This window comes from Mandrillus leucophaeus, unplaced genomic scaffold (assembly GCF_000951045.1).
Source record: "Mandrillus leucophaeus isolate KB7577 unplaced genomic scaffold, Mleu.le_1.0 Scaffold32, whole genome shotgun sequence".
Lineage (NCBI taxonomy): Eukaryota > Metazoa > Chordata > Mammalia > Primates > Cercopithecidae > Mandrillus > Mandrillus leucophaeus.
The window spans coordinates 302,842-315,851 of NW_012103365.1; the positions used below are offsets into that span (position 1 = coordinate 302,842).

Here is a 13,010-nt window from a genome sequence, read left to right on the forward strand (position 1 = left end):
TGGGCAATTTAAGAAGAAAGAGGTTTAATGGACCCACAGTTCCACATGATTCATGGCAGAAGATGAAGGAAGAGCAAAGGGACATCTTACAAGGCAGCCAGCAAAGAGAGAATGAGAATCAAGAGAAAGGGGTTTCCCCTTATAAAACCATTACTCTCAAGCCAGTTAACCAGAAGTTGATTGCTGAATGGCCATTCATGGAATGACCAATTGCTCAAATTTCTCAAAACCATTGAACTGTAGAATTTATAGTAACTTTTATTAGGTTGGAAGCTGAAACAGGTTTTAAAGAATTCTGCAATATTTTGGTTTATCAGTTTTAATTGTGAATCCAGCATTTTAAGGAATGTTCAAGTCTATTTAGCTAATTGGTCATTTGGCAAATTGATTTTCGGAGGATTGGCTTTCAGTAAATTGACTTTTAGCAAATTGAAGGTAACAAATCCTGTTGTTACCTTCATGTTGGAGATGGTGAAACTGGGGCTCAGAAAGGTTACCACACCTGTCCAAGGTCACACAGCGAGTAGATGGCAAAGCTAGATCTTGAACACAAACATGTTTTATTATAAAGTTCATCTTCAACTGGGCACAGTGGCTCACGCCTGTAATCGCAACACGTTGGAAGGTTGAGGCGGGAGGATCGCTTGAGTTCAGGGGTTCAAGACCAGCCTGGGAAAAATTATGAAACCCCAACTCTACAGAAAATATAAAAATTAGCCAGTTGTGATGGTGTGCATCTATAGTTCCAGCTACTTAAAGACTGAGGTGAGAGGATCACCTGAGCCAAGGGAGGTTGAAGCTGCAGTGAGCCATGATCGTACCACTGCACTCCAGCCTGGGCAACAGAATGAGACCCTGTCTCAAATAAAAATAAGAAGAAGATAAAAATAAAGCTCATCCTCTTAGCTCTATTCATAACTCATGTATCCCTTATGACTCTATCTACTACCCCCTACCCCATGATCTCATTTCCAAAGACCTCTTTTGTCCCTCTCTAGGCCCCCAAATCTCACCTGCCCCCAGTGAGGACAAGTCAATTAAATTCAAGTGACTGAGTCCTTACCTTGTGCACATGATATATGCTAGTCTCCAGCCAGGCATGCAATAAGGCAACTTCCAGAAGGTCCCCCAGCTACTTTTCAGAAACTAGGTTTTTTGTTAATCAATCCAGTGGAAATGATTGCTTAACTGCCTCTGTTGTGCCTTTATGATCAGTTTCCAGGAGACTAGGAACAATTTCTTCTGAGAAGCCACAGATTCGAGCAAGTGCAAGGGTGGTCTTCCAACTTTCTCATAAGAACACCCTCCCCCATCCTCCACAGACCTGTCCACACCGGGCAGAATGAGCACAGAGTGAGCTATGTGGAGAAAGGAGACGAGGTTAGATGAGCAGGTTGAAGTCCGGGAGGGCCTGATTCCACCACTTGATCCACCAAACCATTGTCATTTATCCTGTGCACTGTGTCACCAGTAGAGCAGCACCTATAAACTCCATCCCTTTTGCAATCCCCTTATACCTAGTGCCCTGGCAAACCAAGTATCTTCAGTTTTGTCTTTGCTTGATTTTACTCAGGCTTGAGTGCAGTGGAACAATCATAACTCCATGCAGCCTTGAACTCCTGGGCTCAAGTGATCCTCCCACCTCAGCCTCCTGAGTAGCTGGGACTACAGGCATGCACCACCATATCCAGCAAATTTTTGTATTTTTTGTAGAGACAGGGTTTCACTAGGTTGTTCAAGCTGGTCTTGAACTCCTGGCCTCAAGTGATCAAGTCAGCCTCCTGAGTAGCCAGGACTACAGGCGTGCACTACAGTGCACTTAAAATGTTCACCACCTTCTTCCAAGACCCTATGCACATTAAAAAAAAAATATTCATACCTGCCTTTTGCGTATGTAAGTGGCTGTTGTTGCTCAGTGAGGATACTGACCTTGGGTGATGAGTCTTTCTGATGTCTTGACAGCACTATTGAAGTCTATCAAGAGAGAATTCAGTGGCTAACAGAAAACAGCAAGAAGGTAACGGGCGTAGGTTTAATTCTTTGCCCCCTTTCACTCATTCCATCTGTATTTGTTAGAACCCTTTCAGTTGCAAATGATAGACCTCCAATGTAAATTGGCTTAAGCTAAAAAAGGCATTTACTAACCTACATAAATGAAAACCCAAGCCACAGCTGGATCCAGGTGCTCAGATGATGTCACCTCTAGGCCTGTGGGCTCTGCTTTCCTCTCAGTTGGTTTTATTCGCGGGACATCTCTCTTCAGGCGTAGGAAGGTGGTGATCAGCAGCTCCAGTAGAAAGGAACCTCACTTCCTGTTCCCTGCACAATTTCCAAATCCTGGGACTGACTCCCATTGACCAATTTACACCAATCAACATAGCCAAGGAGATGAAATATACTATCTGACTAGGCCTGGAACTAGTGCTCACTTCTGGGGCAAAAAAAAAAAAAAAAAAAGACATGGGGGAAGGGGAAAGAGACTGGGGGTTAGCCCCCCCCAGCCCTCATGGACTGAGAAAGGGAGACAGATGGTTGCATGTGGAAGGCCAGAGCACTGTTACCAGAAGGGGGAACGGGTGCTGGGCAGGTGAGAATGCAGATGTGCACTAGGCATTTAACTTCAGACCCACAATGAGATTTAGAAGACTAAGGCTGATCATCTGGATGTCACTTTTCTTAAAAGTTTGATTAAGGGCTGGGCATAGTGGCTTATGCCTGTAATCCCCACACATTGGGAGGCCTAGGTAGGTGGATCACCTGAGGTCGGGAGTTCAAGACCAGCCTGGCCAACGTGGTGAAACCTTGTCCCTGCTAAAACTACAAAAAATTAGCCAGGCGTGGTCATGCATGCCTGTAATCCCAGCTATGCTGGAGGCTGAGGCAGGAAAATTGCTTGAACTCAGGAGGTGGAGGTTGCAGTGAGCCGAGATCACGCCATTGCACTCTAGCCTGGGCAACACAGTGAGACTCCGTCTCAAAAACAAACAAAAAAACAAACAAAAAAACCACAAAAGTTTGATTAAGAGCTAGGCGTAGTGGTGCACACACCTGTAGTCCCAGCTACTTGAGAGGCTGAGGCAGGAGGATTTCTTGAGCCCAGGAGGCTCAAGGCTGCAGTGAGCTGTGATCGGGCCACTGCACTCCAGCCTGGGTGACAGAGCAAGACCTGTCTTTAAAAAAAAAAAAAAAAATTTTAATTAAATGCTTTTCTCAGAACCCAAGGGTAAATGAGTGATCATGGGCAAATTAACCTTTGATTTGCTTTCTTGTTTGTTTTAGCTTAATTGCCATCAACTGGCACTTTTCTGGCTTCCCGTTTGCTTCCACCCTTAGGCACAATCTTCAACTCTTGCTTTAAACCCTGGGAAAAGCAGATGCTGAAAGTCATGCTCCCTACTCCCAATCCCCACCTCTACCAAGGACAGTGGGTAACAACATAGTGCTAAGCCTGTCTGTCCCGCCAATTCCAGGGTGTGGTCTACACCTCAGATCCAGAACCTCCTTCACTCGCTTGGACAAGTTGAGTAAGCAGATGCTTGTCTGCGGCTATAGCTGGACCCCTCTGGTTGCCCATGGTAACAGGCAGAGAGACCCCAGAGGAATTAAATCCTCCCATACTCCATAGGCATCCACGTAGCACATGCTGCTCTTACCGACCCACCCCCATCACCCCATCCTGGCACCTTTGTCAAAGTTGGCGGGGATCGATAGCCCCTTCTTCCTGCCACCCCTTTCTGACAGAGCTACAGAGAAACCATGGAAGAGCCCAGGGAAGCGATCACCTGTGAATCAGCTCACCGGCTCCCTGGGTGTTGAGGCAGGCAGCCTGATATGATGGCCAGATAATCGCTGGTCACCATTCCTGTTCTGCTCTCTCACTAAGGCCCTAGAAAGTGGCCTCGCTTCTCTGGATCTGTGTCTGCAGAGGATAAAAGGAGAAGTTATAAACTAGTGGCATGCAGGCCAAATCTGGCCCACAGCCATGCTGTTCCAGGCTCCCTAGTTTTAAATATTTTTCAAATTAGTTGCCAAGATTTTTTAAATCCTGATATTTCACTTTCATGTCTGCTATCAGACTTCTCTTGAAAAATGAGAATATCTGGTATTACCCGGCTCCAGTTGCCTCTAACATACTTGTCCAGTTATTTCTATGGAATAAATGTCTAGAACTTCAATGGCTAGGTTTAGGGAATGAATGTTTTCAATTCCAAAAGCTGTAAAGTCCTCATGGCAGCTTGTTTTTAATTTAAAAGAAATAGAATTGGCTCTAGATTTCAACTTCTTGCCTCCAGACTGGCAATACCCTAGAAAGCCTTGTGCCATATTTGGGTCATGAATTCAACAAACACGTATTGAGTCATTGTATAACAGACACTCTTCTAGGATTGAGACTACCAACATGACCAGTACTTGCTAAAGGAATGGTTCACTGGGGGGAAAAAAACCATGACTAATACTAAGGTCCTGTCTTCATGGAGCTTACGTGCTGTAAAAAGAAACAAAGCTGAGTAAGGGAACCGAGAGTGGAACAGAAGGCCTATTTAAATGGAATGGTTGAGGCCAGACATGGTGGTGCACACCTGTAATCCCAACACTTTGGGAGGCCAAGGCAGGCGGATCACTTGAGGTCAGTAATTTGAGACCAGCCTGGCCAAAATGCTGAAACCCCGTCTCTAGTAAAACCACAAAAATTAACCAGGCGTGGTGGTGGGCGCCTGTAATACCAGCTACTCGGGAGGCTAAAGCAGGAGAATTGCTTGAACCCAGGAGGCAGAGTTGCAGTGAGCTGAAATCATGCCACTGCACTCCAGCCTGGGAGACAGAGTGAGACTCCCTCTCAAAACTAAAATAAAAAATAAATAAATGGAACGGTTGAGGATACTTACTCTGAAGAGGAGATATTTGAAAAGGCACCTAAAGAAAGTACAGAGGTGAGCCCTGCCAATATTTTGGGGAGAATGTTCCAAGCAGAGGAGACAGCAAGTCCAAAAGTCTTGAGGCAGGAACGAGCTTGGTATGTTCCAGAAGCAGCACATGGGCCAGTGCAGCAAGCACAGAGTGAGCTACGTGGAGAAAGGAGACAAGGTTAGATGAGCAGGTTGAAGTCCAGGAGGGCCTGATTCCAAAGATGAAGGCTTTAATAAAGCCGGGGAGTGACCTGATCTGACAAGTTTCAAAAGAATCACACTGGCTGCTGCATAACTTGACTATACAGGGGGTAAAAGTGGAAACAGGACAACTGCGCTGGGTGAGAACGACGGAGGCTTAGACTCAAGCTCTAGGGTCGACAGAATGATATATGGTAGATTCAACGCGCAACTGGAAGGTAGGACCAGCAGAACTTGCCAATGGATTAGATAGGTTTGGGGCCAGAGCACCTGGGCCAGTGTTGAATGGCATTTACTGAGATGGGGAAGGCTGAGGGAGAAACAGACTTGAGAAGGAAAACCAAGAGGTCTTGTTTTGGACATGTGAAGCCTGAGGGACTTAGTAGACTTCCAGACAGAGAAGCGGAGCAGGATGTTGGGTGCACAGGTCTGAAGTTCCAAGAGAAATCTGAAGATGGACCTCAGATAATTATTAGCGTTTGGATAGTATTCAAAGGCATGACACTTAGATCACTTAGGAGGTGATCAAAGAACAGTAGTTCTCCACCAGGGGAGATTTTGCCCCACAGGAACATTTGGCAATGTCTGGAGACATTTTTGATTGTCATGGCTGGAGGAGAGGGGTTGTTACCTACATCTAGTTTATCAGCAGCCAGGGATGCTGCTCACCATCCTGTAATGCACAGGACAGCTCCCTACAAAAGATAATTATCCAGCCCAAATGTCAATAGTGCCAAATGTCAGTAGTGCCAAAGCTGGCAAACCCTGGGGTAGATAAAGAAGAGAGTGGCCAGGCTTGAGGGCTCATGGCTGCAATCTCAGCACTTTGGGAGGCCGAGGCTGGAGGGTCACTTGAGGCCAGGAGTTCAAGACCAGCCTGGGCAATGCAGTAAGACCCTATCTCTACAAAAAAATTAAAAAACCAAATAGCCAGGTGTGATGGCGCACACCTATAGTCCCAGCTTACTTAGGAGATTGAGGCAGGAGGATCACTTGAGCCCAGGAGTTCCTGGCTGCAGTGAGCTATGATTGTGCCACTGCACCTGGAAGCCCTTGTTAAAATAAAGACTCTAATTAGGTAAGCCTGGAGTGGGACCTGAGACTCTGCATTTCTAGCAAGTTGAGGGATGGTGATGCTGTCGGCCCATGACCCACACCCTCAGAAGCAAGTTCCTAGGGCACGCCAGTATTGTGACTTTGGAACAAGGAGGAGGGACTCTCTAGGAAAGGAAATTAAGAAAATCTGGGCAGTGAATAGAGGGGAAAGTGGGAAAATGTGGTGTCCTGGAAGACACATGTACAAAGTGTTTTAACTTGTTAAATTCTTGACACAGTCAAACTGTGCTATATGCTACTCAGAGTTCGAGAAAGTTGAGAATTTGGATTTAACCCTTGGGCTTGGCAAGACAGAGGTCATTGATCAGCTTGACACATGTGGTTTCAGAGGAATAGGAAGGTGAGAACCTAACTTGAATGGGTCCCCGGGAGGTAAGGACGTGTGGCTAAGATGGAGAGCCGAAAAATGAAACAGCAGCAGGAGGGAGAGGTGGCATCCTGAGAGGTCTATATCTTTTTTAAGATGGGCGATATTATAACCTGTTCGTATGATGATGGAAGTTGTACAATCAATAGGAATGGATGATCCAGGAGAAGGGATGATCACAGAAGCAGAGTTCCTATTTAGCAAGAGAAGATCCAGTGATGCAAGTCAAAGGTTAGCCTAGACCGTTGCTGGTTGGCCTTAGATGCATTTTAACTGGAAAAAGGTGAAGTGTGTAGGGCTATGGGCTGGTAGGTCAGTAGACTCTGCATGGAAAGATTTTTTTTTAATTCTCTCCAATTTGTTTCTGTTTTCTTAGCAAAATTGGAGGCAAAATCACTTGCTGGGAGAGTACAGAAAGGGAGTGCTGCAGGTGTAAGAGAAGATATAAAATACTCTCTGAGAGCAGAAGAGTGAATTCAACAGGAAAATTAGATATCCAATAAAGTAGGATTTAAGGAAAAACACCGAATGGAACCTACTGCCCCTAGAGAACTATCAATTTCATATGAATGAAAGTTCCAATCCACAATGCAGCTTTAACAAGATGAACATTTATGTGCAGAATCAAACAGCATCAACAAGTAATACAGACAGTCCTTGACTTAGAATGGTTCGACTTATGATTTTTCCACTTGTGATGGGTTTATCAGGACGTGGCCCCATCATAAGTCAAGGAGTAATAACTGTAGAGTAATAATACCATTTAGAAACATAATTAGAAACTTGGATGTGGTGGCACATGGTTGCTTGAGCCCAGGAGTTCGAGACCAACCTCGACAATATAGCAAGACCCCAACTCAAAAAAAAAAAAAAAAAAAAAAAAATAAAAAACCAAAAAAAAAACAATGCAACCGGGCAAACCAAAAAAACCGCCCTTGAACCGGAAAAGAAGCAAAAAAATAAATAAGGATATAGAGAAATTAAATCAGATAAGCTAATATAAATAGCCATCAAATTTTATATCTTCAAACAAAGGGTGCTTTTCTACAGTCTCCAGATTTTCTACAATGACCATGTATTACTTCATAAGATTAGACAAGAAATATAAGGGGAAAAAACTTACAAAGAAGAGGCTGCCACAAAATAAGAGCAGTCATGCCCAGAGTTGAAGTCATGATATTGGGTTTTGCTTTTCCCTTGTAAAATGGGGTTTCTGTCTGCTGCTGCTTGTTAGGGGTGAGGGAAGTGTTCGCATCACTGCATCGCACAGAGCAGCTCAGTGTAGGAGATGCACAGACTTGTACTGGCTGTTTCCAAATACCCTCTTTGGTTTTAGGCATTTGGCCTCATCAAAGGGGCCAGAGTCAGCATCCTCATAGATGTGTCAGCCGTCAGCAGTGGCCCTCAGAAAGAGGAGTTCCAAAAGGACCTCATGGTAAGTCTGTCTGGCGCACTGAAACACCTGGAACCACCCACCACCCCCAGCCTTTCCTTCCTGAGCTTGCTGACTAGCTTGTTTATAGCAAATGCAAGATAGGGTGTCTTATAAAGAAAAGTTCACACTTAATTAGCACCTACGGTTAGAGAACTATGTTGAATTCTACAAAACCCAACCACAGAGTCATTTTCGGTTGTAGTGTGAACTTCCAGTATTCTCACCACGACAGTACCTGCCAACTAGACTTTGACTCAAGAGCTCCCATGTTTCCCTGGAAAGAGGATGTGAAGACTCCTGCATAGCACAGCACAGCACAGGGCTTCTGGCCTTTTCTGGATGGAGGAGCTATTCTGGTTTCTTTGGAGTTACGGTTCCCATTGGATACTCACCAGCTCTAGCTTGAGAGCAGTGAACAGGCTGGTGTTGCCCATTGCTCCATCCCCAACTCACCTCCATAGCGGAGAAGCTAAGAACTAGAGTCAGATGGCTGGAGTCAAATCCCAGCCACTTCCACCAATTCCAGGCCATGTGACCACGTTAACTAATCTCTCTGTGTCTTACTTACCTCCTCTGTAAAATGGGGATAACAACAGTGACTACCTAGGGTTGCCATAAGGGTAAAAGGAGCTTGTGCAAGTGAAGTGCTCTGTGAGAAGTCTTCTCATAAGTGTGCAGTGAGAAATCTGGCCTGGAGAAAAGCCTCTGCAGCCTGATGTGGTGTGGACAGGCTATTTTCCTATGGGTACCATGGCAGCAACAGCCCCTTGTATTTTGTACAGGTCCTGCAGAGCCTTTATGAGGCTCAGTGTGGGGCTGTCCTCCAGACTTGTTCCCTGTTCCTGGTCTCAGTGGATGTCAGGAGACAGGTTGCAGAGCAGTCTCCCCCTTCATGACAAGTCCTCAGGACAGAGTTTCCAAAGATCCCTCAGGTGGAGTGGTCTACTATTAGCCAGGGCAGAGCTCATGGGGTGGCATACAGGTGGAATTTCTAGCTGGCCAGGAAGAAGAGGGAGAAGTTATGGATACTCACCAGCTCCATCTCCAGCTCACATGCCTTAGAGAGAAACCACTGCCCTGACCTCTGTCCTCCCTCTCCAGGTGCCACAGGTAAGCGCCAAGGGGCCAACCATAGCACACTGAGATGGCAGCCCAGATGCTCATCCCACCCACAGGAGGCCCGGCAGGTGGGAAGCAAATGTTGGCTTGGGGCTGGCTGCTAAGTCCAGCCTCAAGCAGCCATATTTCAGCACAGCTCAGACCCAGCCCAGAGGGGCCAGCTAAGGCGAGAGAGGCAAAGCCAGGCTCCACATTCCCCTGGCTATGGGAGCCAGTGACGTCCTTTTGTCCAACAGAGCCTCATCGATGAGCAGCTGAGCCACAAGGAGAAGCTATTTGTCCTGTCCTTTGGCACCAACGCCAGGTCCCTCTGGCCGGACCCCATGGAAGTCAGCGCCTCTGTGTGAGTGGCTTTCCTGCCTGACGGTGATATTGACTTTTTCATTTTCCTCCCTAACCAGCAGAGTCTTTATTGAATAATTCAACTGCAAACCCCAGGCCACTACTAGATAAGTAAGTACAAAGAGACAACTCACAAAAGCAGAAACAATTTTTGGAAAGATGGCCATGCAGCTGTTCATAAACTGACAGAGAAGGTGACCACAAGACACCGTTTTTATCCAGCAAACTAGCAAAGATAGTTTTATTATTGTGAAAATAACACATGCGTGTTTTTAAAAAATTCCAACAGTATGAAAGGATGATAAATAATAGCAAATGAGTCTCCCTCTTTTTTTTTTTTTTTTTTTTTAAAGACAGGATCTCATGGTGTCTCCCAACCTGGAGTGCAGTGGCGTAATCATAGCTCATTGCAGCTTTGACCTCCTGGGCTTAAGCAATCCTCCCACCTCGGCCTCCTGAGTAGTTGGGACTACAGGCATGTGCCACCACACCCTGCTACATTTTTATTTGTTTATTTAGACTCGGTCTCTGTTGCCTAGGCTGGAGTACAGTGGTGTGATCTTGGCTCACTGCAACCTCCACCCCACGGGTTCAAGTGATTCTCGTGCCTCAGCCTCCCAAGTAGCTGGGACTGCAGGCATACGCTACCATGCCCAGCTAACTTTTGCATTTTTTGGTAGAGACAGGGTTTCACCATGTTGGCCAGGCTGGTCTCGAACTCCTGACCTCAAGTGATCTGTCACCTTGACCTCCCAAAGTGTTGGGATTACAGGCATGAGCCACCACACCCAGCCATATTGTTTATTTTTGTAAAGATGGGATCTTGCGATGTTGTCCAGGCTGGTCCTGACCTCCTGGCCTCAAGTGCTCTTCCAGTCTTGGCCTCCCAAAGTGCTGGGACTACAGATGTGAGACACTGTGCCTGGCCCAAAATAGTTCCTTATATCACTTCCACAAATAATATTTGCACACACGCATCTATGTGTTTACCTTCTTATTTTGACATAAACAGGACCTATATAACACTGCTCTGTGCTTTGGCTTTCTAGCTGGTCTTGAATCTCTTTCTCTGTCAATGCATACAAATCTACCTCATTTGTTTTAATGGCTACATAGTACTCTACTGCATGGATGTCCTTTAGTTGGGGGTTTCTAGCCTGGGGTTTTTTTTAGGGATAGGAGGGAGGTATGTAAGAATTTCTATTTATCCAGTGAGTAGAAATTTCTTTTCCGTGAAAGGAATGTCCTCAGTCACCCACCATGTGTTGGTTGCCATACTAGGTACTTTGCATGGATGATTGTATTTAGTATATATAGCCACCCCATGGAATAGGATTATTATCCTCATTTTGCAGATGAGGAAATGCAGACTCAGCTTAGGGAAGATGCCCAATGCGGCAAAGCCAGGATTGGATTCCAGATCCCAGGAAAACGCACGTGCTTTGGCCAGCGCCAGTTGCTCATGCCTATAATCCCAGCACTTTGGGAGGCCAAGGTGGGAGGATCGCTTGAGCTCAGGAGTTTGAGACCAGTCTGAGCAACCCAGTGAGACCCCATCTCTACAAAAAAATTTAAAAATTAGCCGGGTGTGATGGCATGTGCCTATAGTCCCAACTACTCGGGAGGCTGAGGTGGGAGGTTTGATTGAGACTGGGAGGGAGGTCGAGGCTGCAGTGAGCTATGGTTGTGCCACTGTACTCCAGCCTGGGTGACAGAGAGAGACCCTGTCTCCAAAAAAAATTTAAAAGTTAAAAAAAAAAGCATGTGCTTAGATTTCTAGGAGGGAGGCCCCCTCGCCAGCACTAGCTGTAAAGAAGAGCCCTTCTAGATAGAGAATTGCCCACTTCTGGCCCTCTGGCTTTGAATCCCAACCCCAACAGTCACTGCGTGTTCTTGACAAGTCCCTTAACTCTCTCATTTGCAAAACAAGGCCAATCCTATCCACTCTTCACAGGACTGTTATGGCGATGAAATGAAAACAAAGTACTGGGCTAGTGCCAGGTACTCAATGAACGAGAGCATTTTGTACTCTGATTTCCACTTTAGGTGGAGCAGTGACCCCTGGGTTGTTAATGGATGGCAGCCAAAAGTTCTGCATCTTCAGGAACTCCTAGAATTCTCTTGTCATATCCCTATGTCATATCTTTACCATGTGTACTATTGTTTTGTTTTATTTTATTTTATTTTATTTTATTTTATTTTATTTTATTTTTGAGATGGAGTCTCACTCTGTCACCCAGGCTGGAATGCAGTGGTGCGATCTTGGCTCACCACAACATCCGTTTCCTGGGTTCAAGCAACTATCCTGCCTCAGCCTCCCAAATAGCTGAGATTACAGGTGTGCTCCACCATGCCCTGCTAATTTTTTTTTTTTTTTTTTTTTTGGATTTTTGGTAGCAACGGGGTTTCACCATGTTGGCCAGGCTGGTCTCGGACTCTGACCTCAAGTGATCCGCCCTCCTTGGCCTCCCAAAGTGCTGGGATTACAGGCGTGAGCCACTGTGCCTGGCCTACCATGTGTACTATTGCTAATTTTTCTTTACTTCAATTCTATTTATTTTTTATTGAAAGAAACTTGTTTTTTTTGTTTTGTTTCGTTTTGTTTTGAGACAAGGTCTTGCTCTGTCACGTCTGGAGTGCAGTGGTACAATCATAACTTACTGCCATCTTATCTCCTGAGCTCAAATGATCCTCCAGCCTCAGCCTCCCCAGTAGCTAGGACAACAAGGGTGTGCCCAACTAATTTTTTAAATTTTTCCTTTTTTGTAGAGATGGGGTCTGGCTATGTTGATCAGACTGGTTTTGAACTCCTGGCCTCAAGTGGTCCTCCCTCCTCAGCCTCCCAGAGTGCTGGGATTGCAGGCATGAGTCACTGCTCCTGGCCTGAAGGAAACTTTCTATCAATACCATAACTGAGAAGTTCATATCACTTGCATGGTTATACTTCTATAATCATGTAATTATATTTCTATAATTAGAAAGCAACCATATATCTTTCTTTAATGGCTTTGAGAAAAAAAAAAAAAGCAGCCATATAAATAAATACAATGAGAGAAAAACAATGGTTTTAAATTCCAGCTTAAATCTATTGGCTAGAGAAGGCGCTAGACCTGGGACTTGTTCTTGCTGTTCAAAAAGGAGACTTGACAGTTATGATCATGAAAGATGAACTTATTAGCACCACACTGAGATTTTCTCTTTCAGATTTTTGATTTTTTGAAGTAGAAAGAACAGACCTCTTTCACTAGTGTTGTGCAAAGTTTTAGCCAAGAAAGAATCAAGTTATTTTTCTTCTCACCAGTGGTGTGTACCCCAACCCACGTGAGACATAAGCCACACAGCCATAATGCTTTCTCTTAGAGCCTTCTTAGGGTCGCGGAATTAACTCCATGCCTCCTGTTGAGGGCTGGCTCCCAAGAGAGTAGGTATGGGGAAGAAGGAACTCAGCCCCAGACCCTCACATAGCACAATTTCTAAAAGCTCAGATCTTAGAGTCAGACCTGGTTTGAAATCTCAGTTTTAA

General features: G+C 45.3%; 1 protein-coding gene across 1 annotated transcript in view; it reads left to right on the top strand.

The window, feature by feature from the left end:
- VWA3A (von Willebrand factor A domain containing 3A) overlaps positions 1-13,010 on the top strand; it is a 65,509-nt gene that overhangs the window by 12,283 nt on the left and 40,216 nt on the right. Inside the window, 3 exon segments of the mRNA XM_011987956.1 lie at positions 1,963-2,017; positions 7,928-8,026; positions 9,382-9,488. Of these exon segments, the coding sequence (XP_011843346.1) occupies positions 1,963-2,017; positions 7,928-8,026; positions 9,382-9,488 (261 nt within the window).